This window comes from Talpa occidentalis, unplaced genomic scaffold (assembly GCF_014898055.3).
Source record: "Talpa occidentalis isolate TD23 unplaced genomic scaffold, MPIMG_talOcc4v2.1 talOcc4.3, whole genome shotgun sequence".
Lineage (NCBI taxonomy): Eukaryota > Metazoa > Chordata > Mammalia > Eulipotyphla > Talpidae > Talpa > Talpa occidentalis.
In genome coordinates, this window is record NW_023603184.1 from 89,974,294 (window position 1) to 90,000,136 (window position 25,843).

Sequence of the window (25,843 nt, forward strand, 5' to 3'; positions counted from 1 at the left end):
ATCACCTAAAGTGACATTCTGTAATGTACTCTGAAGAAATTTTTCCTCCTCTTTATACTGTAGGTGGTGGCAGTTACCTTACTACTGGGTAGGAATCAAGCTATATGATCTGGTTGCAGGAAGCAATTGCCTGAAAAGTAGTTATGTTCTCAGCAAATCAAGAGCCCTTGAGCATTTCCCAATGCTCCAGAAGGACAAACTAGTAGGAGCAATTGTCTACTATGATGGTATGTGCTTTTTTTTTACAAAGTACTCTTATTCATGGCCCTTATAGTTTATTCTTACTAAGAACGTTTTGCTTTCACTTTTAACGCTAATCTTACATAGCTCAAAAATCATGTGCACACATACTCTCCATTTTCTCTACTATTAGTTGAAAAACTATTCATAGTGTTTTCCTTTTAATATTGTTTATTTTTGCATATTCCTTTTCTTCTTTCACTTCTACTTTGTAACTCATGGTTGATTTGGTACATTTTCCTGTCATGAATTTGGACTCCACCCTTGTGCCATTTAATTTGTTACATGTTTGCCAGCAAGTATTTCTCTTATGAATATATTATAGTGTTGAAAGCAGCTGAGGAACTGTTAGTTTTTCTAGATGGAACCTCTATTTTCAAGGGGTTATAAGCCTAGGGGAAAATGCCCTCTGGCCTGAAATTGACATGTCTATTTTGCACAGGACACACATTTTGAACTTTTGCCATGTGTTTCAGTTTTATTCATTTTGCGTGTGTGTATGGGGGGGGAGGGAGAGAGAGACAGAGAACAATCTAGTTTTGTACACTTTTATTTGAGGAACCTAACCACTTAACACATCCCTAGATCACCACAGTAGAAAACAGAACAAGAAAAGCGACTTGTGAAATTTTATTGTAGTTTTAAAGACTGTACGGAATTGGGAAATAGTCTGAGAATATCCATTTATAAGGGGACACCTGAACTCAAAAACTCAAAAACTCTTGGAAATTTTGTGGCACAAAGGACAGAGTATGCTTTGTAGATGAGTTCATTTTTTAACCCCCATTATCAGATCTTTTGTATCTAGTATTAATTATCTAAACTCTTAGCTTGAAGAAATATTTTTTGTGTTCTGCTTTTTCAGGTGCCTTTGATACTTGTACTTAATATTATAGGATATTATCAAACCACCCCCACCTCTTTTTTTTCTTCTTGTCACTGTTAGTTTCTGATTCAGTTTTGCTGTCTGTCAGACCTTCATGTGTGAGTGCAAAATGTATATGTGCAGAGGGGGCGATGGGGACAAATTCAAGAAAATGTCCTAGGAGTAATAATATTAGAAAAATGTTAAGGGTCTTCGATAAACATTAAATGCTAGAAAATTCACATTTTCAGTGCCTTCCAGCATCTAAACACCACGGGGGGATTACTTAACTACTTTTTTGGTGCCCTTGATTGAGCCTCCATGTTAAAGGACAGTCTTAACTGTGAATTTGCTTTCTCTGAATCAGACCTTAATGTAATCCACTGTAGTTTATTGGGTGATTATATTAAAGAGGTTTTTGGTCCAGGAGGAGTAAGAAGGCATTCTGCAAATAGCATCCTGTCCATCTTGACCCAGAAGTGTTTGTGCCCTTTGTCTCTTCCTTCCCAAACAAACCCTTTCAAACACTTGCTCATTTTCTCCAGCATGTGATGTAGTGAACACTAATTACCTTATTTTTTTTTCTTGTGTATCTTTAATTACCTTAAGAGGTATATTGATGGATGGGCGTCATATCTCAATTTGTAATATTCTGTATTATGTTGGCTTGATATTGTTAAGAATTGTAGATTCTATTGATTCTACATGAAGAAATCAAGGGAAATATAAGCCACATAATGCAGTAGAAATACTATGCTGTTGAATCAAGAGGAGGAAATCTTTCTTTAATCTTGAATTGACTTTTATAGCTGGCCGCAGATTGCAAAATTATCAGTTTAGCTAAGATTATTGAAAAAAATAAAAATCATTTTTGAAATAATTTCAAGCTGATATTTGAAAACTGACTGTAAGATCTCACATCTTGAATGTAAGGGGGAAAAGTAATTATATTCAAGTCATTTGAAATAAATCATATGCTTTTTAGCCTTGTTCTGAAATGATACAGGCCTAACCATGTCATGCTTGAGGGGAGACAAAGCAAGAACACAAAGTAAAGTGTAGTTCTCTGGTTTCACAACTGCATTCACAGGTAGCGCATTCCTTTACCTGAAGATATCATAATCAATTTAAATATCAATATGGAAATAAGGTACAAAGGAGCATAAATTTAAGGAATTAAATACACTAAATGTGTGCTCAGCGAAAGCAAGGGATGCCTTACCCTGTGATCAGAAAAATAGTATTAACAACCTGCTAGCAAAGTGTTTGAGGCAGAAAAGAAATAATTTCTCAATATTTACCATTGCAAATGAAGTCTAAATATTGCAATTTATAAGATAAACCCATCTTAACAAGAAGAAAAATACTCTTCATAACTAACCATTTTTAGAATGTAATAGCAGTCACCCAAACAATTTTAAAATGTATTTAAGCTGCTTGGTAGAAATGTATATATTTTTCTTCAAAAATAATTTATTGAGATGAATTCCTATAACATAGTATTAACCCTTTTAAAGTGCACATAAGTAACAAGTTTTGTAACTCTCACCTTGGAATAATATTGATTATGATGAAAAAGTGGCACAAGCCATTAGATAAATTTTTAAATGCTACAGGAAGTTTTGCTAAGGAAAAATCTTTTTGGTAATACATCAAACAATTACTTCAGCACCAGGAAAACATGAAACACAATGGTGTGAAAATATAATCAGACCAGTAAATATTGTTACTCACTTGGACCTTGGCTAAGATAATCTTTAAGCTTCCTGCAACACTCACATGTGTGTTAGGGCTGTAAGATTTTCCTCTGAAATATAAAATGTACAAAGGTCAAAATATTTTTCTAATTACTCCTAAGAACAGTCCCTCTTAAATAGTGATGGTCATTGCATAGGACTAAGGCAATATCTTGTCCTCCACAAAAGTCTATAGAGATAAGATAAATTCTATATAATTTTAGATGTGATAGTTATAGTGGCTGTTCTCTGCTTGGCATAGGTATAACCCATTGCCGTATTATGTTGTTAACGGCTAAGAAATACACACACATAAGAAGGAATAACTGCTATCGTTTTCAATACAGACAAAGTAGATGTCTAATTTCTCAGTAAAATCCATATGAAATGAAAGTTAGAATGGGAAGTGACATACCAGGTTTATTTCCTTCTTACAATCTGTTAGAGAAAGCATACAGTCAACTCACTGGTTTTTCTGACAGAGATATGCCCTAATGTTTCCTATCCAGCTTCTTGCTGTCTCCTACAGAAGGGCCACCAGCTGGAACCCAGCCATCACCATCACCACTGGTATAGGGGTTACTAGGTAGAGAGGGGTGTTTAAGGAGCGCAAGGAGTGTTTAAGACATGACAGACTTGGGTGACTTAGTAGACTGTGAGATTGGGCGAACCAGATGTGAAAGGATAGCCAGTTTCCTCAGAAACTTATTTGTCTTCCTCTATGAACTTTACTTCAGTCTTCCTCTTCACAGAGTAGATCTTTGGTGCCATTCAAGTTGGACTCCAGTCATCCATTCCATTCCATTGTAGAGAAAATGAGATATAATTAAAAATCATTAAATATTTAAAACCATTAAATACACCCATTAAGCTTCCGTAAAATAAAACTGGAGAATAAAATGGAAGTCTTAAATTCCTCTCAGAGTCAAAGCACTGGCAGAGAGAGATGTCTGTTATTTCATACCCAATGATGCCCTTAAGTATTCCTTATGCACATATGAAAATAGCAACCTACAAGAAATTACATTGCCTTTCTTAATGCAAATAAAAGTTAGTTACATCCATGCTTTAAAGGGGAAATTAAAGCCTAGGTTTCACTAGAATATTCATTTTTATTCCAACCTAAAACTCACAGCACACAAATAGATGAATTCAGCTCGTGAGAGAGCAAAGCCAATTTAATCTCTGGCTCCCCTGAGGTAAATGTAGTTCACGGTCCTGCCCCCACCCCAACCTCAGCTATAATCCCTGACTCCTGGAGGTAAAAATGCACTGAAGTGAGGAAAATTCTGCAGCAGGATATAATGATCCAAAATGACAGGGACAATAATGACAATGAATTTCATGTCTCCCAGTCATGAGCTGGAGATGCTTGACTAGGCTGACTTATACAATTAAATTGTTACAGGTACAGCAGGAGATGCAGTTAGCTGTATGCTTTGGGGAGCGATGCCTCTGGCAAAAGGGATATTGTGGAATCCAGATTCTTTTGTAAGGAACAAACTATTACTCCTCTAGGCATGCACCCTCAATTGTACACTTTAATAAAAAGAAAGGCTGGGCTAAAGACAAGTCTTTTAAGGTGTTGATTTTATCTACTTTGAAAGCTTAAAAAAATCAATTACCCAATAACACAATGGTGATTTTTTTTCTTGGCCTTAATGTTTTTGTTTTCCCATTGCTTTCCTGGAACATAAGTCAAGTGTAAAGATGGTACTTTTAATCATTATTTATACTATTTGTAAACACAATTGTTGGAATTAATTGGGTGTTATCTACTTTAAATCTTACCAACACATTAATTTCTTGAGATTAATAGTTAGTTGAATAAATAACTGAACACTATGGATTTACAAACAAGATAGCAGTGCCATTATCCAAGCTTGGCTAAGTGCTTTTAATGAAGTTCTTTTTTTTTTTTATTTTTATTTATTTATACAAGCACTGGGTATAGTCAGAAGCGCGGGAGGGTGAGAGGATTCACCAGAGCCAAAGCGGGGAGCAGAGCAGGCAGAAGGACCGAAGTACACTGCTGAGGGGAGCAGCGGGTGGCAGGAGAGGTCTGCGCGCCATGTGGGGCCCTCCTTCGGTAGCCGGGGATCGAACCGGCACTGCAGAGGCTGCGGGCAGCTTCGCAACCCAGCGCTCAACCGCTGCGCCACTGGGGAGGCCCATTAATGAAGTTCTTGTATGGTTGGAATGGTCATCCCTAAACAAGGATATGGAGTGGATGAGCCTCATGGAATACACAAGATGACCCCTGGGTTTAGGCAGAACATAGAACTTCTACTTAGACCTGTTTCTATCAAATTCCTTATAAATAACTTTTTATATGTGGTTCAAATGTCCATAATATGTAAGTACATGTAGGTGTATACACACTTATATCTATGTATAGGCACAATAGTACCTGTGTATGTAATTAGTAATAGCATATTAGTAATAATATGTAATTTATATACAAATGTAAGTATTGGTATTATATGCTGATACTAATTTACTTTTGGAATAATTGACTTAATTTTTCTTTTTTGAACAACTGGGTAGTAATTTGTCATCATTTTATATCTTTGATAACTGATAATTTGATTCTTTTCATTATCAATATATTTAGTGAGAGGGAAAATACCTCTAAAGAGTAGACATTATCGAAGTCCAATTTCTGTGAACTTCTATTGAAGGGACTGAAAAAACAAGTATTGTTTAGGGAGGTGGTATCTTGGGGACTTTCCAGTTGTCAAAATTTGTCTCGATGCATTATAGCTTCTATTTATTTGTTCTTTAATTTCTATCTTATAATAAAAATGTAGATTTATTTAAAAATGTAAAGTTCTATTTGCTAGCAGTTCTTAAGACTCCTCGCCCTCTTGAGTTCTTATTGTACATATCAAGACTTACAATTACTAGATATTCATGCATATATAAGAATACATAGCGCACATATGTAAGTTGTGAAGCTTAATCACAAAGACCCTAGAATCCTCTACTTTCCTTAAAGCCTAAAATATTGCTAATAGATTGAAATTCTTTGTCATTTCAAATTGACTGTTCCTTACTTCATTTTTCTCTTTTTCATAGAAATAACTGCTATTCTGAATTTTATTATTAGAATTTCTGCTCTTCCTTTTTTTACCTTCTATAACATTTTAAAGTAATCTATTTAGCTTTGTTTTTAAGCTCTGTAAAAGTATAATATGATATATTCCATAAGTTGATATAAACTTATATCAACAGTTAAATTGTTTTTATAAACAGCTTGACTCACCTGGTAAGGATGAACTTTCATATACATTGTGATTCTAACTATATGCCTGAAGAAACTTACAAATATGTACCAGGAAATACATACAGAAAAGTTTATTGAAGCATGGGCATTATTTCAAAAAGGCAAATAATTTAAATATCTATGAAGAGACAAATGAATAATTATGATGTGTTAGTGTAATAGAGTCAAACAGCATTGAAAGTAAATGAACTAAGTTAAACTGAATAACACAGATGAGTTTTAGAAAAATAATGTTGAAAATGTCATGATAACATGTTTCATAATTATAAGCTCATAATCATGCTTGAAAACTGCTTTTGAAAGGATTGTAGTGTAGTTGAAATAATTGACAATCAACAATGTGGAAGTAGATGAGTTAGGTCCACAAACTTTGTTGAGTTTTCAGCTCTACATAATATATCTGTGAATTTTAGGCTTATCATACCTGACTCACAAGGTGTTGGAGATTTCAATGAACTAGTAAGTGTAAAATAGCTTTATAAGTATAAAATATTGCTTAAATATTTCATCTGGGTCACTTTTTTGAATATTCTGCAGTCTACTGAATTTTTACTTTTTAATGAAATTGTTCCAAAGTGAAGCATCAATTCCACAAATGTCCCTTTACATATTTAAACCTTACACATTCTACCAGAAAAATTTTGTAAAACTTTCTTAGGAGAAAGGAACATATCATGTATATAAACATGCCACAGGTGTGTGTATAATCCTTGAAATTTAAGGATTAAAAACAATGCTTTAAAAGAACTTACCATAAAATTATTCACCCCCTAGACACTGATTTAAAACAAATTTTCTTTTACTATTTCTCCTTGTCCACCGGCAGCTTTATACTTACAAATTAAGTGAATAAATTTTATCTTCTTTTTCTGCTGTCAGCATTTCCATTGTATTTCTCCTCTTGTTTTCTGTGAGTTACATAAATGAAACTGACATTATTGCTCATATAGCAGGCATATTTTTTGCCCTCAAATGCGGTCTTCTTTTGCTGTTTAGTGTAATCTGGATACCAACTGCTGCTAAATGAAGTTTGACATGTACCCCTAAGAAATAAAACTTATGAATTGTGACTTCAAAAGAAACCTTGAATAAATAGGACACATTTGTGTCCACCCAGACTAACATCCAACATATGCTTTAGCTTTCTAATGATGAGACAGAGCAAAACAGCCCCTAGGAAAGTTTGCAGTTGTTTATTGCTCACTTGAACAGCAAGTATTAAATACAAGACTTTCATTCTCTTACAATTAGTTTTTTTTTTAATGAAAACACATAAAAGTAGAGTTGATCAGGTATAGCTTACGAAAATAGTAGTCCTCATGTTGTATTCTGTATATAAACACTTAAATAAGTATTGTGCAAAAGTTCATGAATGGTAGGGATATAGGTATATAAATTGTTGAGTAGATCAGATGGATTCACAATAAGCTACCTACTTCTCATACTCTGTTGCTCAGTTGATCCTTTTAAAAACTTGCAGGACCAAAGAAAGACAGAATCTGTTATCAAAAATTTCCATGTCCTCTAATCCCAGTTGACTCATTCATACCAAAAATATTTATGAGCTTCTGCTTTTTTCCAGGCATTTTACTTGACATCAGAGCCAAATGCATTCACTTCATATAGGCCAAATATTGTGCGGAACACATGGTAACCATTTCCAACAATTTTTTTTTCCATTTGTATGGTGGAATATGGCTTTCAAAATGGTTTTTTCCCCCTTGTGAATTATCTTAGTTGACCCAGCTCACTATGTTGGAATGGGATATTATGATTCCTTCTTTACATGAAGGAAGGAGAATCATACCTAAATATCTGAATCAATATTTTAGATACATGGTGATTTCAAAGTAATTTTTTTATTTTGCTAAAAAGAGGATTTTCCACAATATAAATTTTAACATCATAGCTTCTTTCAGCTGCCATCAGGTTTTAAGTCTGTTACACATTTTAACAAAAACAGCCAAATAGTTCAATAAAGTAACACACTTTTTAGTAATGGAAATTTCAAACATATGCAAAAGTAATGAGCATAATAAAATTAACTTCCCAATTCAACATTTATAAACTCAAGACTAAACTTCATCTATACTCCTCTCTACTTTCCCCAACCCCAAATAAAAAATATATTTCACCCATGAGTATTTTAGTTTGTACCTTTAAAGTTAGGACTTTCTTTAAAATACAGCCATACCTAAAATTTTTAACAATTGTTTTAGTATCAAATATTTTGTCACGATCACATATAGTCTCACAGCCTCAGTTGGTTCCTTGTTAAAAAATCAACCCATAAATAAAATCCTTGTTAAGTTTCATATGTGTAAAGTCATTCTTTATAACTATAGGTTTCCCGTCCCTTCCTTTGTTTCTTCATGGTTTCATTTATCATTTGCTGTACATCGGGGGTTAGGCTTGTTTCATTAATCTGTTGCTGCATGAAAAACAACTCCCAAACTTAGTGGCTTAAGCCATCCTGATTCTCTCACGGTCCCGAGGCTCAATTGGGTGGTTCTCAGTTGGAATCCCTCATCCCTCAGATGAGGCTGCTGCCATTCATTCATTCATTCATTCATTTATTTTTAAAGATTTATTTATTATACAAGAACTGGGGTACCGGTCAGAGGCGCAGGAGGGTGAGAGAATTCACCAGAGAGAGTGGGGAGCAGAATAGGAAGATGGACCGAAGACACTGCTGAGAGGAGCAGTGGGCGAGACAGGAGAGGTCTGCAGTGCCATGTGGGTTTCTCCCTGGCCGGCCTGGAATCGAACCGGCACTGCAGAGGCTGCAGACAGCTTCACGGTGCTGCTCTCAACCCGCTGCACCACTGGGGAGGCATGAGGCCGGTGTCTTCTGAAAACTGTTTTAGTTATATGTATGGCTCCTGGGCTGAGAAGGTTGGAATAGCTGGGAGCTGGTCTCACTTGGCTTTTTCCCATAACTAGCTTGGATGTTTTCTCATGGTAGTAGACTTCTTAGGTAGTGACTGGATTGCCCCAATGAACAAATCGAGGCATAGATGAAAGGGTTCTTCAACCTTGTCTTGGAAGTCACACAGTGTCACTTCTATTACATTCTATTAAAGTGAAAAACAGGGGCAACCCAGATTGAAGAGATAGGACATTACAGAAGAAAAACAGGGAGCATATTGGTGAGAGGTGAGTACTTGATGACTGCCTACAAGAAGACTGGATCAAATTGTTTTGTCAAAAATACTTTCAAGGGGCCTCCCTGGTGGCGCAAGGGTGTTAAGCACCTCACTATGAAGCAATCCACAGCCTCTGCAACACAAGTTTGATCCCTGGCCTGCCAGGGAGCAGCCCACATGGCAAAGCAGACCTCTCCTGACTTACCCGCTGCTCCCCAGAGCAGTGTATTTCAGCCAGTCTGCCTGTTCTTTTCCCCTCTCTGTCTCCGGTGAATCCTCTCACCCTTGCATCTCTGGCCTGTACCCCAGCTCTTGTATGCATAAATAAATAAATCTTTAAAAAAAATACTTTCAAGATGGTAATGTGAATTCTGTCATGAATCTTTTTGCTTTAAAAAAGAAAATCAATCATAATGCCTAGATTAATTACAGCATTTCATTAGAGGTTATGGAATTAAAAAATGGTTTTTCCAATTGTAGTTTTAAATTACTTTTAATTTCCCTTATCAACTCTGTCTAGCTTGAAGTACATTTTGTATAAAAAGTCTGGAGAAGTGCTCAATTCTGTCCATTTATGTACTAGTTTTCAAAAATAATGAGTTTTCTTGAATACTCCAGATGAGATAAGATTTTTTTTTTTTTGGATGATCAGCTAAACTTATGACTTTAAGTATATGTGATGTGTGTGAATCTATTTAGAGTTGTTAATGTTCAAGTCAGTCTATTTCTGGCCCATGTGCACTTCCTAAATTGACCCCTAAGCTCTTTCGATATGCTGTTAGTGATCTGTGATGGCTTTTGTCCTGCCTGCTGTCACAAGATAGACCAGTTTCTTCCTGAAACTTACCTTTCATGGACCTGGAAGCAGCCATTTCTCCATTACCCTTGACTTCTTCCTGTGGGGAATAGTAAATAGAGACCGTAACCTACTTGCCATTGCTACTGATCGGTCATCATTTCTAAACCTTCATTGTTGTTTTATTGTTGTTCTTACTGCATATGCCAGTGTTGATACCCAGACAAGTTACTGTCTTTTAACGCTACTTGACCTAATTACTGTCAGTATGCTTATGCCACCAACCTAATACAACAGATCTATTTAATTTTGCTTTAGATCATTAGGGATATAATTTTTTAAGTTTTGCTTTTGATTAATGATTATATAAATTGCAGGGTTTCAAAGTAAAAAATAAACAGACTTTTCAAATAAGGCTAGCTTTTCTATTTTCATTACCCTTATCTTTAAAGAGAATATGTTTTATCTTTAAAGAACCTTGGTATATATCCTTTTATTGTGTATGCCTGTGTATGTATTACATGTACACTTGTACTAATCCCTCTACCACTTCTTAGATAATAGTAGTCCCTTATTGTTTTCACCTAATATAGTGGGGATTTTATTCCACAGCATTTTAAGGAACTATAAGGTTTTGATAAAGTGAATTTAAAAAGCACCCAGGAACCAAATTTCATGAAATTAAATTTATAGTCGTGTTAATTGCTTGCATCAAAATACATCCATTGGCATAGCCATGGTCATCAAAAACCAGTATTTTTAAGTTATTTTTTCTTGTAAGTGTAGATGAAGTCTTCTTTCTTTTCTTTGAATAGCACTAAACAATGGCATATCCTCTAATTTTATCTTCTTATAAGGAGGTTAAAATTAGACTTCAAGTCTCAAATGCTGTTATTATCATGTATTATGTAAAGTATGCTCTGATTTGTTAAACTTTGCTAAAACCGAGTTCATATCATCTGCTTATGTTGAATGCCAGTCTGCTTAGTCAGATTATATGCTCATATTAATTATAGTATTTTAAACACAAGTCTGTTTTATTCTAGTACATAAAATTATGTTCTTAGAAAATTTTACTTTTATAATTTTTATATTGATACATTAAAATTTAGAGATGAAACTATGTAATTGTAGTTTATGGTTTAGATTTAAAAAGTTAGAGGGGTTTTCTGCTTTTGTTTTAGAGATCCTGGGAGAAACATACCCAAGAAATATAAACCATGTAAATGTGTTTTGTATTGAAGCTTAAAGTAACTATTCAATGCATTTATCCCAAAGTAATTCTACTTCAGAAATATAATCTTATAGATCACATTTGGAAAGAAAAGAAGTAAATAATTGCCACTGGAATATGGGGAAGTAAATAGGAAATAAAATAATGGCCTTAGACCTGAAGATAAAGTAATGGCTCAGGGTCCCTGTATGCTCACCAGTCTCTCCATTCTCGTATACTTTACAGCATTCTTTTAGTGGATCAAGAGTCTTTGTCCAGATAAGTGTTTAGAAAAAGGAAAAAAGAGAGAAAAAATGATAATAAATCCATTTCTGTACAGCTGTGTACAGAACACAGCTGCCTTCTTAGTATAATGGAAAGCTAGACTGATATCTGTCCTTAGGAGAAAGACCAATGATAAAAGCATCTCTTTGATGAAAAAAAAAAGCCCCACATTTTTAGTTCAACTACCAATTCTACAACTAAGCCCTGGTAAGATATTATAGAAAAACTATGAAAAAAGTCATTATAGCTCTTACGATATAATTAACACTTTGCTAGATTGTATTCTCTTGAGTCATGAAGACCACTATTTTAAATTGTGAATTTCAAACTAGTTTCATTATTACTATTTATAGTCATATCCCACTTTATTTTGGTAAAAGTCCTTATATCATTATACTCAACCACAGAAAATAGGAACCACATGACACATACTTAAAAAAAAGTTGAACGCTGCACATTAAAAGCACACATAACTGACTTCCCACACAACTTATTATAACTGCTTCTTTATTATTTAAAACCAAAGAGGTGTTCTTATATTCACTGAAAAAGTATTACCAATGTATAAGTTGCTGTCTATTCACAAGAATAAATCTTTGAGAAAAAATGATAAAATAACTCAATAGTTCGATATATAACTATCAGATTAAGAGTAAATAAAGTAACTTCTACTTTGTCATTATATCAAAGGAAATTAAAATATAACACTGAATTAACTTGGGAGGGGTAGCACCAAAGCCTTTAGGTAAAACAGAAAATTTATATACCCCAAGAGTTTAATTTTTTTTTTTTTTACCTGAGGTATACATAATGAATGTAATAGATGATTTTGTGAAGTTTTACTTTCCTTACAAAGAACAAAGTCTGACTAAAAGAGAAAAGAGGCACTGGAGAGTTTTCTCACTATATAATGTGTGCAAAGCTCTAAACCCAAATTTTCTTTTTTTTTTTAAAGAAAATTTTTATTTTACAATTTTTATTTAGTAAAAAATAATAGTACATGATAGTTACAAGGGATACATATTATGTAAAGCAAGATTAAAATACATTTTTTACTTTTTCTCTCTAACTTCTACTTGTATATTTTTTATTCTCATCACATATTTGGGTAGAACTAGTGTCCTTATCATCCTTTAAATAAGAATAAAGAGAGGAAAACATTTCTCCACTCAATTATTTTTTTAAGTGACAAAAGACCCTATTGAAAAGAAACTAAGCATAAATATTAACACGTACAAAATGAAACAAACATACAATTTAGAGTAATATTTAAAGTGTATAAATATCTAGATGCAGTTAAACAACTCACTAAATTTTAACTTTTTAATTTGCTACAGTTGTTGTTTAATGTAACTTTGGTCCTTCTTTTCTCTCCGCTCTATCCCAAATATGAACAGAATTAATTAACTCCATATATTTTAATGTAGATAACACTCACCTGAAAATTTCCTTCACCTTCCCCACAAGTCCTTGACTTTTGGGTGTTACTGAGCACTTCTGAGTACTGGGTGGCTATACTGAGTATCCATCTCCCCCTCCAATTCCCCTGCCTCCCTACATCAGATTGCCAGTGGGTTCCTATTCATCACGATGTGTACTTTTTGAGTTACCAGTTTCAGAGTATTTTGCCTTCGTAATTCCATGTGAATTTTGGCATTTTAGCCATTTTTCATAGATATGGAACTTGAAAATTTAGAGATACCGATCGACCTTTTCCAATTAGCTCTTTCATTTAAATTCTCCTGCTGGCTGGAAGAGCAGTTACTAGTGCTGACTGCTACCCAGAAACCAGGTGAAGTCAAGATATAGAAATTCTGAGCTAACAGAGTCCAGGAACTTAGAAGGCCATTGAATAATAAGAGGAGTAGGGAAAATGTTCCTTAATATGCTGCTGTACTCGATGGAGAAATCATGCTCTGTCTAGTATTGGCTGGTATCACATGTTTCATCAAGTAGCCATAAAGGATTCCCTAACCCTTGTTAAGAAACAACTGTAGCTTTTTTATATCAGGTCTGTGTGCCAGAAGAGGTGTCTTAGCATGTGAGGCTACATATGGCTTCAGGGGACTGGGTTACCAAGCCTCTACCTCCAAAGAGGAATGTTTCCAGGAAGTAACAGCCACTGAGCCCAGAGCTCTCCTCTCTTGATCAGTAGTTTGTGACCACTCTCATCGCTTTCAATTTTCTTGGCGTCAGAAATAAAGTGTGAGTCCTCCAGAAAATTCTGTACCATTGAAGTGCTGAGGATTACTTGGATAGACTATGGTGGTCTCTGCCTGATAATTTATTAAGGGAAAGTAATACATTTAATAAATTTAATTATTTATTAAACGAAGAGGTGAGTGGTCTTACTTTTTCTCAACAGCTAATGAAATGTGAGATACTCAGAAGAAATGCTGGCAAACACCTTAAAAAAGCAGATTCTGAATTTTGTTTCATGTTTCTGTGCTGAAGCTGCTGCTCCCAAAATTTTAGGGTTTCTTGAGCAGCTTACATTACACTGTCTAGCCTTTGACTCAATTAAAGAATCTGCTTCTATTAGCAGGATCTCAGTTTTAGAACTTACCCTCCTAGTTGTTTTGATAAATAAATCTGACTTCCAGATTTTGAAAAATGCCAGGACGTGGAAAGAAAAAGGCTTTTATCTAAAATCTGCTGAACTTCCTGATGTATGATTCTTGGGAAGAAGATGACTAAATGTTGACATTACATGTCAACACATTGAATTAAAATGTACCTGCTTATATTAGTGCCATGTCTGTAGACTCTAAAAATGAATACTTTTTTTTTTTACTTTAATTCTATACTTAATCATCTTCAAGATTGGTCTTACTGTATTAGTCTTGGGATATTTCGAATGAACATAAAGGAAGCAACACCTTGCATAGCATATTGGAATAATGTATAGAGTCATGTTCTAGAAAGGATACTAGTCTTGGGTTTTTTTATATGAACTAGCAATTCATTATGTATCAATTTAGTAATCATGCATTAGTGCCACATATGTAAGTGACTGTACTAGGTACTGGAGATACACAGAATAAAGCGACATTTCTTTTCCTCAAAGAGCTCTTTGACTTTTAGGACACAGACCGGCCAAACAATGATTTGCAGTACCATGTGAGAAGTTCTGTGAGAGGCATATACCTAAGGTGGGTGTGGGAAAGATCTAGAAAAGTTTCCTTAATTAATATTTAGCTGAATTTTAAAAATGAGATATTGTAATAAGGTAAAGTCAGTGGGGAAGGAGATAGAAAGGGAACGTTGTGGCCAAGGCGTATAGACACATGGAAAATGGGAAGCAACTGAATAGAGCTTAAGAGCAAGGAGAGTAGAGGGGATTAGCGAACCATGCATGGCCTTGCTAAAGAGTTTATTTTGAATTCTGTAAACAGTGGGCATCTGATAAGTGAAAACAGCATTTGATACAGAGTACTCATGTTCCAGGTCATTTTTTAAGAGATTAATAGAGTCTTTGATGAGAGTTTATGCTGATGTGAAAAAGTCAACCTGGAGAGACAGGTAAAACATAGTAAGGAGACACAAAACAGTATCCCTCTCTCTGTTCACATCTCCTGGACAACTCCAGGGTATCCATTAATTAGATTTCTGGTTTGACCTCTTTGATTATATTTCTGTCTTTGCTGATCTTTTATTCTTTAGCAACTAATGTCAAGTGGTCTCCAAATTCTGTTTTAAGAATAATCTAGATCTTTTAATCCTTCAATAATGTGGGATTTAACAAAAATCTGGAACTGCCCAACTGGTTTTTGTCGGCATTTTGGGAAAAATATCAGTCTTTAAAGCAACGTTAGAGGTATAAACCCTCAGGGGAGTGACAAATGCCTGGTGCTTGCTAATTTTGTACTTATCCAGGTGGAAAAGAGAGAGGAGTAGCCAAAGCTATAGATAGAACCAAGGGATGTCAGTTGCAACCTGGTTTCAGTTTGGTCTTAGTTCTCCTCACTAATCCATCCATATCCAACATTAGTGGTTTATTTCTAACCTGTATCATATTAAGATCTTACTTTGACAAATTGCATTTTGATTTTTAGTCTGTGCTTTTGGCATGTGCTTTAATGGCATTAGCCAATTCTAGACACATATTGAATTCATTATGTACCTTATGTATGTAAGTAGTAATACTTCCTCTTAATGAACATACGGTCACATCAAAGTGCTGTGAGGTTGTTTTACAAAAGTGTCTTTGTGCAGTGCTCCTCAGAAGTTTTGAGATGTGTGTTAAGTTGAAGACTAATTTGCTGTATTTAAAATTATATTTTAATGGAAATATTATAATTTTGCCCTCTTCTTAAGGTGAGTATACTGTTCTAGTCTGTTTGGTTCTTTGATTCTTAGGCTTAGGTTTTTAATTAGAATTCAACATTTTTGACATATTTGTGACCAGATGAATTAAAATCTCATGAAGTAAAACTGACTTTGAATTTGTATCCTGAAGTATGATATTGTTAAAGAGAACATGAGTGACTCATTTTCTTATTTTGTAAGAAATTCACAGAATCCACTTTTATACATAGCTATACAGTGACAATTCTAAACTGTGGCTGTGTCTGCTATAATGTTTTTTTCTTAAAATATGCATCTTTCAATAACTTTTGAGGGCAGGACTCTTCTAACTCAGGTTGAGAACAGCAGAGAAATGAACAGGAATAGGCAGGGCTCAAGGTCTAGCCTAGTTATGAATAGTCCTCAGAGATAGTGGCTTCACCCTGAACACCCTGTCTCAGTGGACTTGTCTATCTTAGATCTCCTCATCCTAATCATCATCAGTATGTGGGAGTCTGTTCACAGACTGGAGAAGAGAAGTAGTTTTCTTGGTAACGTGATGATCCATGGAATGAAGTACACGCCAGCATCTTGGGGATTCTTTGGGGCCTGGGGATGTCTATGAAGGACCCTTGGCATCTTCTTGAAATAGAGAGTTGGAGGCCAATGTTAGCAGGTCTAGGGAGGATGTCAGAGCTCTGAGCAAGCAAACTGAGAGGAGAGCAGAGTTCTAGTTGTAGAAGGACCTTAGAGGGCAAACTGGGTATTGTGACAGGGACTCTGCTTAGAGTGTATGGTGAAAGAGACTACAGCCTGGTAAATACTAGGGATACCTTATCTATAGATTTCCTGTAGCAGAAAACAGTTTTGGGCAGATTGAAATTTGGTAGGGGTGGGACTCCTTGTGCATTGCCAAATATAGTCAGGAATGAGTCAAAATTGACTTAGGACTGTCATATTCCTTAAATTTATATTTGTTAAACCTATAAATATATTTTCAGCTTGGGCTGAGTGCAAGTTGAAGGTTATCAGTAATTACAACAGGGTGAGGGCAACTTAACAGTCTCAGATAGAAACTAACAGGATCTTTCTCTGAAAATAACCACTGACTAGCATTTCCAGGAAGACTTTGAGAATTGCTGAGCATATGATCAAGAAACCTAATTCACTGAAACATTGTATTTGATCCTTTTTACTTTTTACTGATGAAGAAAAGATAATAAAACATTGGTTGTGAAAACATTAGGAATAGTTATGGAATCGTCATATAAGGAATAGTCATATAAGGTTGGGAACAACCTGACATTTAAAAGATGAAAAGAAAACTAATACTGATATTTTCAATGTGGTGTGGCATTGTAAAATATTTAAATTTGTTATTTTTTATATTATAGGAAATTATTAGAAATGTGGGGATGTGCTTAGTTTCTGTTTGTTTTGTTTGTTCTCTACATTTGAGTCTTGCTGCATGTTGCCACACACCAGTATCTCAGATAGAAGGGGAACAATTTTTTTGACATTTATCAAAACCTTTTTGGTGAAAGAACTGTTTTAATGGTACAATTTAATTTTAATATATGTAAATGGCCTATCACAAATGAGTTTATATTTATTGAATTGTTTCATTTTTAAGCTCTTACAGATTTATTGAATACAGATTTGAATCAAAATGTCTAGAATACTGGAAATGCCTTAAGTATGGGGAACATTTGATTAGATCTATAGTCATGTCAGCCCCCCAACCCTCCAGAGGGAGTTTCTGAGCACCATGTTTTACAGGTGTGGAAAAGTTTACAGCACATGATGAGGTAAAGGAAACATCTTCTGAACCAAATTAATTGTAGATTTGTGATTAGAACAACCCCATAATGGTGTTGGTGCCACCTTTGTAAAAATTTTTATGTTCTTCCTCTGCATTATTGAAGCAAAATTGACAAGTAAAATTGTAAGATACTTAGTGCATAATGTGATATTTGATATATGTATATTTTATGAAGGAATTCCTCTGGTCAAGTCATAAAATTTAAACTTTCTATTATCAAAATGTACAGATTATACAAAAATACAGTAGGATTTGGATTCAAGATCCTGTGTGGACTATCTCCAGCTGTAATAATTACCAACTCACCATTAACAATATTTATTTTATTCCATCCCTTGCTCCTTGTTTCTTTCTCTCTCCATCCCATTTTTCACCTCCTAGACCAGAGGTCGAATTTCTACCTGCCACCTATTTTATATGCTGAAAATGTTGTTTTTTTAAATTTCTAAGTGATTAAATTTTATAGCATGAAATTGTTATAAAACTGAAATTTCAGTGTCCATAGATAAGATTTTTTGGGAACACAGTCTTAGTATTTCATGGCACAAAGTTATGTAAGAAATAAATTTCAGTATACATCAAAAAAGTTTTATTGGACATCAGCCATGCTTATTCATTTAGGAATGGCCAAAAGGAGAGCTTAGTAAGTCAAGGGAGATTATATGGCATTTATAGAAAAAGTCAACCTGGAGAGACAGCGTGCCATTCCACACTTGGAATATTTTAAGGCATATTTAACTGATGAGGACTTTCCTCTGTTTTTAAAGATAATATATAGCTAGATATATAAAGCTAATATATATAAAGCTAATATATAGCTAGATAATATATAAAGATAATATATAGCTATGTCATTACTACATCCAGCTAAATTAAAGCGAATTCTTAACATCCAGTTCATTGTCCACATTTAAATTTTATATGAGATGTAGTTTGCTCAGCTAGAAGTAGGTGATATTTCATCTCTGAAGGTTAGATCAATGAAACAAAACTTTTTTTTTAAGTGTCAAGAAATATATTGTTTAAGTTGGAAATGTAAATTTTTAAATTAGATAGTAGAACACAGTTTTCTTAATTTTTTTTCTAGCCTTTGGAAAAGTCATCCTTTGTTATCAAGAACTTAGATGAAACTGAAACTCCTTTTTCAAAATAGATCTTTGTTCTTACTCTGGCTAGTCTATATGTCTCTTTTGTGTTCATCTTTTCAGAAGAACAAATCTGTTGGTTTAAAAAATATGGTTAGCGCATCTGGCATAGTGTTTAATGTATGTTTTTTCAGTATTGACAATTTTATTGATAGCTATATTTTGTATATGCTTCCTTTTTGTGTCTTTTATCTGGGAGAAATCAGATATTATAATGTAAATTAGGAGGCAGTGATATTGAAGGAAGGAAGGGCCCTGTTCAGCTGATTCTGATAATATTTGAACCTCAGTCTTATGCCTCAGCATGTGATTTTTTTTTTTTTTTTAATAGAGGCATGCTTTTATTTATTTATTTTACTTGTTTGTTTGTTTGTTTATACATGCACTGGGTACAGTCAGAAGCGCGGGAGGGTGAGAGAATTCACCAGAGCCAGAGCGGGGTGCAGAGCAGGCAGAAGGACCGAAGTACACTGCTGAGGGGAGCAGCGGGCGGCAGGAGAGGTCTGCGCGCCATGTGGGACCCTCCTCCGGTGGCCGGGGAGCAGCCGGGGATCGAACCGGCGCCGCAGAGGTCACGGGCAGCTTCGCAACCCAGCGCTCAACCGCTGCGCCACCGGGGAGGCCCTCAGCATGTGATTTTGGCTATAAAGTTTCAAAGTATTTTTTTGTTTCTCTTAGGGTGATCAGGCTCTGCTAAATTGATGAGCACCAATCAAACTCATAATCCAATGAACTGTAAATGGATTACCTTAGATAGCAAATAATTTAGCACCTATATGGCTGGCACTGTTGTCCTTGCTGGAAATAAATTGGTGGCTGTGGTAACTAAGTTTGTGCTTGTTATTTGAGTCCTATGAGAAACATAACAAAACCTCCTTGTGGATCAGGTGACTTATGACTGCTGTTAATCAAAAAAAAGTTCAGCATGGCAAACTATTTGAGTAACCAAATTAAGGTCACGATTTGAGCTAGTTAAATAGGAAGTTCAAGAAGCAATTGGATATCTTACTATAGTGTAAAACAATATCTGTTAATGATATATTTTTTCCATCTGAGGGGTTTGCTTTCCTACTTAAGAGAATTAAGTCCTTGCTTTTCTTCCTGTTTTAGAGTTTCAAGCCCCAACTAGATTTTCCCAATAAACACTGAATCTGTGTTGCTGTGAAATGTTACTCTGAAAACTGAAGACTTTGTGATTTGGATAACAGAATACTATCTCAAATAAAAGGAGAGGAAGGGTAAATTTAGTAGAAGGAAATCTTTGTTAATAATAGTAGCTTAATTCTTATAATGATTCCACATATGCTCTCATCTGATCATTTCAATGACTCTGGAAGTTTGGCAGAGAAGCTGGTATTAATGTTACTTTGCAGATGAAGAAACAAAGTCTGGTAAAAGGATGTGCCCAGAATGAGTCAGTCTATATCATACCATGTCCTAAATGCAAGTGTTCTGAGTCTTTAGGCTCAGATCTGCTTTTGGGCAGTTGAGAGTTAGCCTGCTTTTCATGTTGCTGCAAGAGCACACATTCTTTTCAGACAATCAGGATATTGGGCTCTGGTCAGACAGATTTGATAACAATTTGATAAGGTGTGGAAGCTCCTGTGATTAGAGAGAGAAATCTGATAAGGGTACAGAACTCACCATGCAACAGATAAAGGTTCTCAAAAAGCTGCTTCCAGTTAGAATTCCCCAGCTGGTCTTTAGCACACGATTCCATGTATTTATTATGTAGCTCACACTCAGAATCACCCCTGGGACAGGTTGAGCCATTCCAATAGTTTTGTATAAAGTTGTGTGCATGTACTCACACACAAATGAGGTGGTTTTGTGTAAGTGAAAGGACGCACTCACTTTTGCCATCCTTTTATGCCAGGTGGATTAGCTTCCTACTAAGGGGTTTTTACTTATAGAATCAGATTTTCAAGTTTTCAGTTAGTTCTTTTAAAGTTTTGTGATTGCACTTAAAAAACTGGTAGTGTTAGAAGGAACCTGAGGTATCATGAAGCTCCACTCTGTGACTTGCATGATGAGGAAAGTGAGGCAGAGGGGTCAGGACTTGCTCAGATTTTTTCACCCTCAAAAATTTATCCGGCTGACTTAAGCAAAAAAGATCTTTTTCAAGAGAATATTGACTAAGGCAGGAATGCTGTGAAAGCTAAAACTATAACTTAAAAAATAAAAGCCCAAAAGCAATTTGTACCAACAAGAGCCTTCGGCAATATTCTGTCCCAGAACAGTGCCCTGAAGACTTTCTTGCTGATCATAGCACATCAGTCATGTCTGTTCTGTCACCACTGCTGACAACTATATCACTGCTGCCTCTAGAAATGGGGTGGGGGGTGTTATTTCACATCTTTTTCACCTCTGAAACCCACTTTCAGATTGGGTAGTGGGGCTAGTTCATGATTGTGTTGACAGCATCTGTTTGCTGGAATCTGGTTAGAAGTTTGTGGACCTTCTTTCTTTCCTATGGGAGGGAATAGATGGCTTCTTTGCAAGGCTCCCATGATAGAGCAGGGACTTCAGATGCTGGGAAGCAAAAACAAATGCAAGACCTGGGCAGTTTCCTGTAACAGGAAAACAGTGGCTTTTTGAGGGATTAGAATTTGGGTCTTTTAACTTTTCCCGGGATACCAAATTTACAGCAAGTGTTGGTTTTCTTTGTAAGTAATGGCACTGGCTGCCCATCTCTCCCCCACTGCCCCCACCAAGTATATTAACTTTTAATTTTTTTTTTTTAAGAGAAAATGAAGTCATCTGGATTAAAATTTGGTAACGAATATTTTGAAACACTTTTTTCCAACAGGAATGCTGTTTTCGTCTTCATATTAAACTATTCTCCAGTCTTCCTATTCTGTGTGACAGACAGAAAGGAATACCTTGTCTGTCAGTGGTTAAAAGATGGGAGAGAAAGAGAAATAAAAAAGAGCAAACAGTATTTATGAAGTGCCAAGATTAGAGATTAGTTGTCACACATTTCATGAAAAATACCAAATTGATAAACAATAAAGCATTTATAACTAGAAAAAATGCAGAACCTTTTTGCTTCTATTTTAAAAGTATTTTAGGTAATATCCATGCCATTTGATTAAGGTGTAAAGTGATCCTGACTTTCCAATCATTATTTTTTAACCTTTAATAATAAAAGTTAATATTTGTGGAGAGCTATTATGCCATAACATGTTACCGATCTCATTTATTCTTCACATTAAACCTATGTCAATTCCATTATCATTTTCTTTGTATAGATGAGTGAATAGAACCTTAGACAGAACAATCAGCTGAGGTTTCACAGTTGGTAGATATGGGACTTGAACTTAAGAATTTTCCCATAAAACGAGAGAATATTGTATGGTGTTATTTGAGGAAAACTGCAGTGGCAAGATAAAGGAAATATGCTTAGAAACAGAGACTTTTGGGAACTCTTGATTTTTCCAAGTTAGACTGTAAACTTCCTCTTGTACTTGAGTCCTGGGGCAGTTGGGCCAACTAAACCTGTTTCATTTTCTGATTCCCAGTGATACTTAAAGGCATTGCCTGGCACGTAATAGGTGCTCAATAAATATTTGTAAAAGTAGGACAGTTACACTTAGTTAAGATGCTGTGTTTCCCAGATTGCAGTTCTCAGTAAAAAAAAAAAAAAAAGCAAAAACCCTTTTCCTGAAAGTTTGACATTCTATGATGACTCAACTGTGACTGTATTGTATTTCACAACTGTGGAAGATCCCCTGGCTTTTAGGCCGCATAATTAATTGTATGGTGAAAGAGGCTGTATCATTTGTCTTGCTTCCTGATTTTCAACCTCATTTCAATTAATTTTTGTCACACTGCCCTTTCCCCCCTTTTTTTCCTTTAAAGTATAGAAACCCATGGGCCTCCCTGGTGGTGCAAGGGGTTAAGTCCAAGCACTGTGTAGCACAGCAGACCTCTCCTGTCTTGCCTGCCACTCCCCTCAGCAGTGTATTTCAGTAGATCCACCTGTTCTGCTCCCCACTCTGTTTCTGGTGAATCCTCTCACCTCTTCCACCTTTGGCCTATATCCCTTGTATGCATAAATAAATCATTAAAAAAATAAAGTATAGAAACCCATTTTTGGCTTGTGAAAAGAGAGAATTATCTTAGGTAGAAATAGCAGGGAAAGTGTCTTCTATTAATGTATAGATCCTTTTTTTTTTTGGTAGAGATATAGCTAATGTATTCCCAAAGCGTTTTGTTGTTTGCATTTTTATTTTTAGCTTGCTTTCATTTTTGTTCAGCTCTCTTGCTAGCTTCCAACAATCTGAAAAGTAGAAAACTTATTCTTTGTTAGATTCATTTAAAACTTTTTCAAGAAAGGAAAGTCCTGAGGGTATGGAAACTTTACAGTTAAATATGTCACATTAAGGCACTTAACAATGTTTCCTTTCCATGGGGCCAAAGACCACAGATCCACGCTGATTGCTAATTATTCAGATTGTAAATAGCTTATTCAGGAACTTAGGGTGAGACAAAAGAAACACAAAGGAACAAAAGGGCCACGATAATGAAAAGAATATTGTGAAGAGAGAGGCTGGGCAGAATTATGATGCAGGTCACATCCTTTGCCTGTATTTAATTGTACCTTTGTATTTAATAATAAAAATGATTACATGCTCAGTGCTAACAGGTGTCCCTTCCTGAGAACCTCTGGTATGGATAGGTGACAGCAAATTACTCCAATTCATAAACTTTGAATATTATGCTTTTATTTTGAGTTTTACTAGTCTATGCTAGAAGATATTTCCTGCAAAAAAAAAAAAAAGTACATCATATCAGGAAGATATTTATACATAATTCCTGGTAAGTATGTATAAAATATCAGTGAATACTTTATGAATGAAAAAAAAAATCACTTTGCAAGCACACTTTAATCAACCAGGGTTGTGCTAATACCAGAGCACCTTTCTGGTAGTTATTGCTTCACATAAGTTTTGGATATGATTGCAAACTAGCAGTGGTCAGAGTTTATAGGTTGTGGTTTTGCTCTTAGGACTTTGTTGTCTTCGCTGCATTTTGTCTGCTTCTTGCTTGTCTTAACCACTTTCTCTAACTTCTCTGTCCAAAAACCCCTAAGCCACCAGGAAGGCCCCCAAATGGTTTCTGATAGAAGACATCCTGTTTCCTTTGTATTGGGATTGGGGATAGCTAACTGGAGATACAGTAGTCCCTTGGTCCCAAGGAAACCACATGGATGGTATCCATGTTGAGGGTGTGGTTGACGGGTTGGGGAATCTAATTCTTGAGTACTTCACCCTTATTTGAGCTATTTTAGGTACTGGGAAAGCAATGTTGAATAAGTTGCATTCCTTTTTTAGGCTCATAATTTTAGAATCAAAGTTCCCTAGTTTGGAACTATGACTCTAGCTATCTGTTGTCAGCCCAGTTCCTAACACAATTCCTGGAACTTTTTTCTTTTCCTCAATAGGTGAGTGAGTGTTGAAGCAGATATTTACAAAGTAGTTTGAACTGTAATTAGTGTGTGTGCAAGCTACCATGGAAACACAAAGGAGACAAAAGCACAAAGGAATCAGGGAAGGTTTCATGAAGGAAAGAGGAAAAATTTTCAGGTAGGGTAAACTATTAAAGATCTTCCATGGAGTGAGGACAACATGAACAAAATGTCAGCTTTGTGAAAGAGCAGACTTTTATTTGAGGATGGGCATTGGAGTCAGCCTAGAGATTTAAGAGGAGTGTAATTGGTTGATGGGCATTCAAACTGTTAAAGTCTCTCATTCTTACATTCAGGTACCCTGTGTCCTAAGTAATTGTTATGGTGTGAACATATCACCTTATACAGGTTTTTTTTTGGGGGGGAGGGGGGGTTTGCCAGTTCTACAGAAAAGTGAATCTAGTATAAATAACCATCTTAGAATATAGTTTTGGAAATAAGGACCCTTTTTAAGTTGGGACTAACTCTATGAGAAAACTGGCTGCATGTCTGTATAATTTATCTATTTCCACATTCTGCCTGCTAAACAATTATACAGCCTCAGTAGCATAAAAACAATTAGGGTTTGTTGCACTTGCATTGGAGTGATCATCTGGATGGTTCCTCTGATCTTGTCCAGGCTTGACTCCATGACTGTTCTGGATTCAGCCCCGTGTTCGGAGGATTTAACTATCTAAAGGTCGGGTGATCTAGGATGGTCTTGGCTGGGATAACTGGGGCAATTTGCCATATACTGCCTACCCTTTCCTCCCTGTATCAGCCGTCCAGCCTAGGCATGTCCTTTTGTGGAATTGTTTTTATCAGCACTGACCAAAACCATTTCATGCAGTGGAGTCCAGAATCCAAGTGGAAAGGACACTGTAAAGACTGATGGCTACAGGGAGGTATGAAGAATTGGGATAGTTTTTGCAATATACTACACAGTTCATAAAAACTCATGAAACCAAGATTGCATTATAATTCTAGATCTATGGAAGAAGAATATGATTTCTGATTTTATTTTTCTAGTTTTCATTATAAAGCACCTGTTTTTTTGTCTTTATGAATGCCCCGTCTCTTTTTAGGCATACTGAACTAAAGGTAGGGAAACCAGAAATGAGGAAAAGGTTAAAAAAAACAAATCTTGAAGGGGCTAGGTCACTGTTGAAAAATAACTATTATGTATGTACCATTATGTAATTTCAGAGATGCCCATTCATCTCCTCTTCTTCTACAGGATACTAAAATTCAGAGGAGAAATAATGTCTGACCTATAGTTCCACAATAGGTTAGTAACTCACCCCAAACTAGGAACCTAGTTCTAAGTTCTAGGAACCTTGTTCTAAGCAGAGTCATTCTCCACTATATTTTGTACGGTACATTCCTCCTAAATTCTTCATGTATTTCCCTGATCCCTGCCACTCCCAATTCATGTAATCACTTTTATAATTAATGTACTTTTGAAAAATTGTATTGTTGTCCAATTTGCCTGAAAAGCATGTTCTTATTTTGAGTTTTCCTTTTTAAGCTTACTCATCACAAGTTCTTAAAATGGTAGTTAGTGATTCCATTA

General features: G+C 35.5%; 1 protein-coding gene across 3 annotated transcripts in view; it reads left to right on the forward strand.

Annotated features, from left to right (window-relative positions):
- Positions 1 to 25,843, forward strand: part of GPD2 (glycerol-3-phosphate dehydrogenase 2) — a 138,261-nt gene that overhangs the window by 70,518 nt on the left and 41,900 nt on the right. For all 3 annotated transcript variants that reach the window (XM_037523355.2, XM_037523354.2, XM_037523357.2), the window contains exon 6: positions 64 to 227. In XM_037523355.2, coding sequence (XP_037379252.1) covers positions 64 to 227 — 164 coding nt within the window. The remainder of the gene's footprint in view (positions 1 to 63; positions 228 to 25,843) is intronic.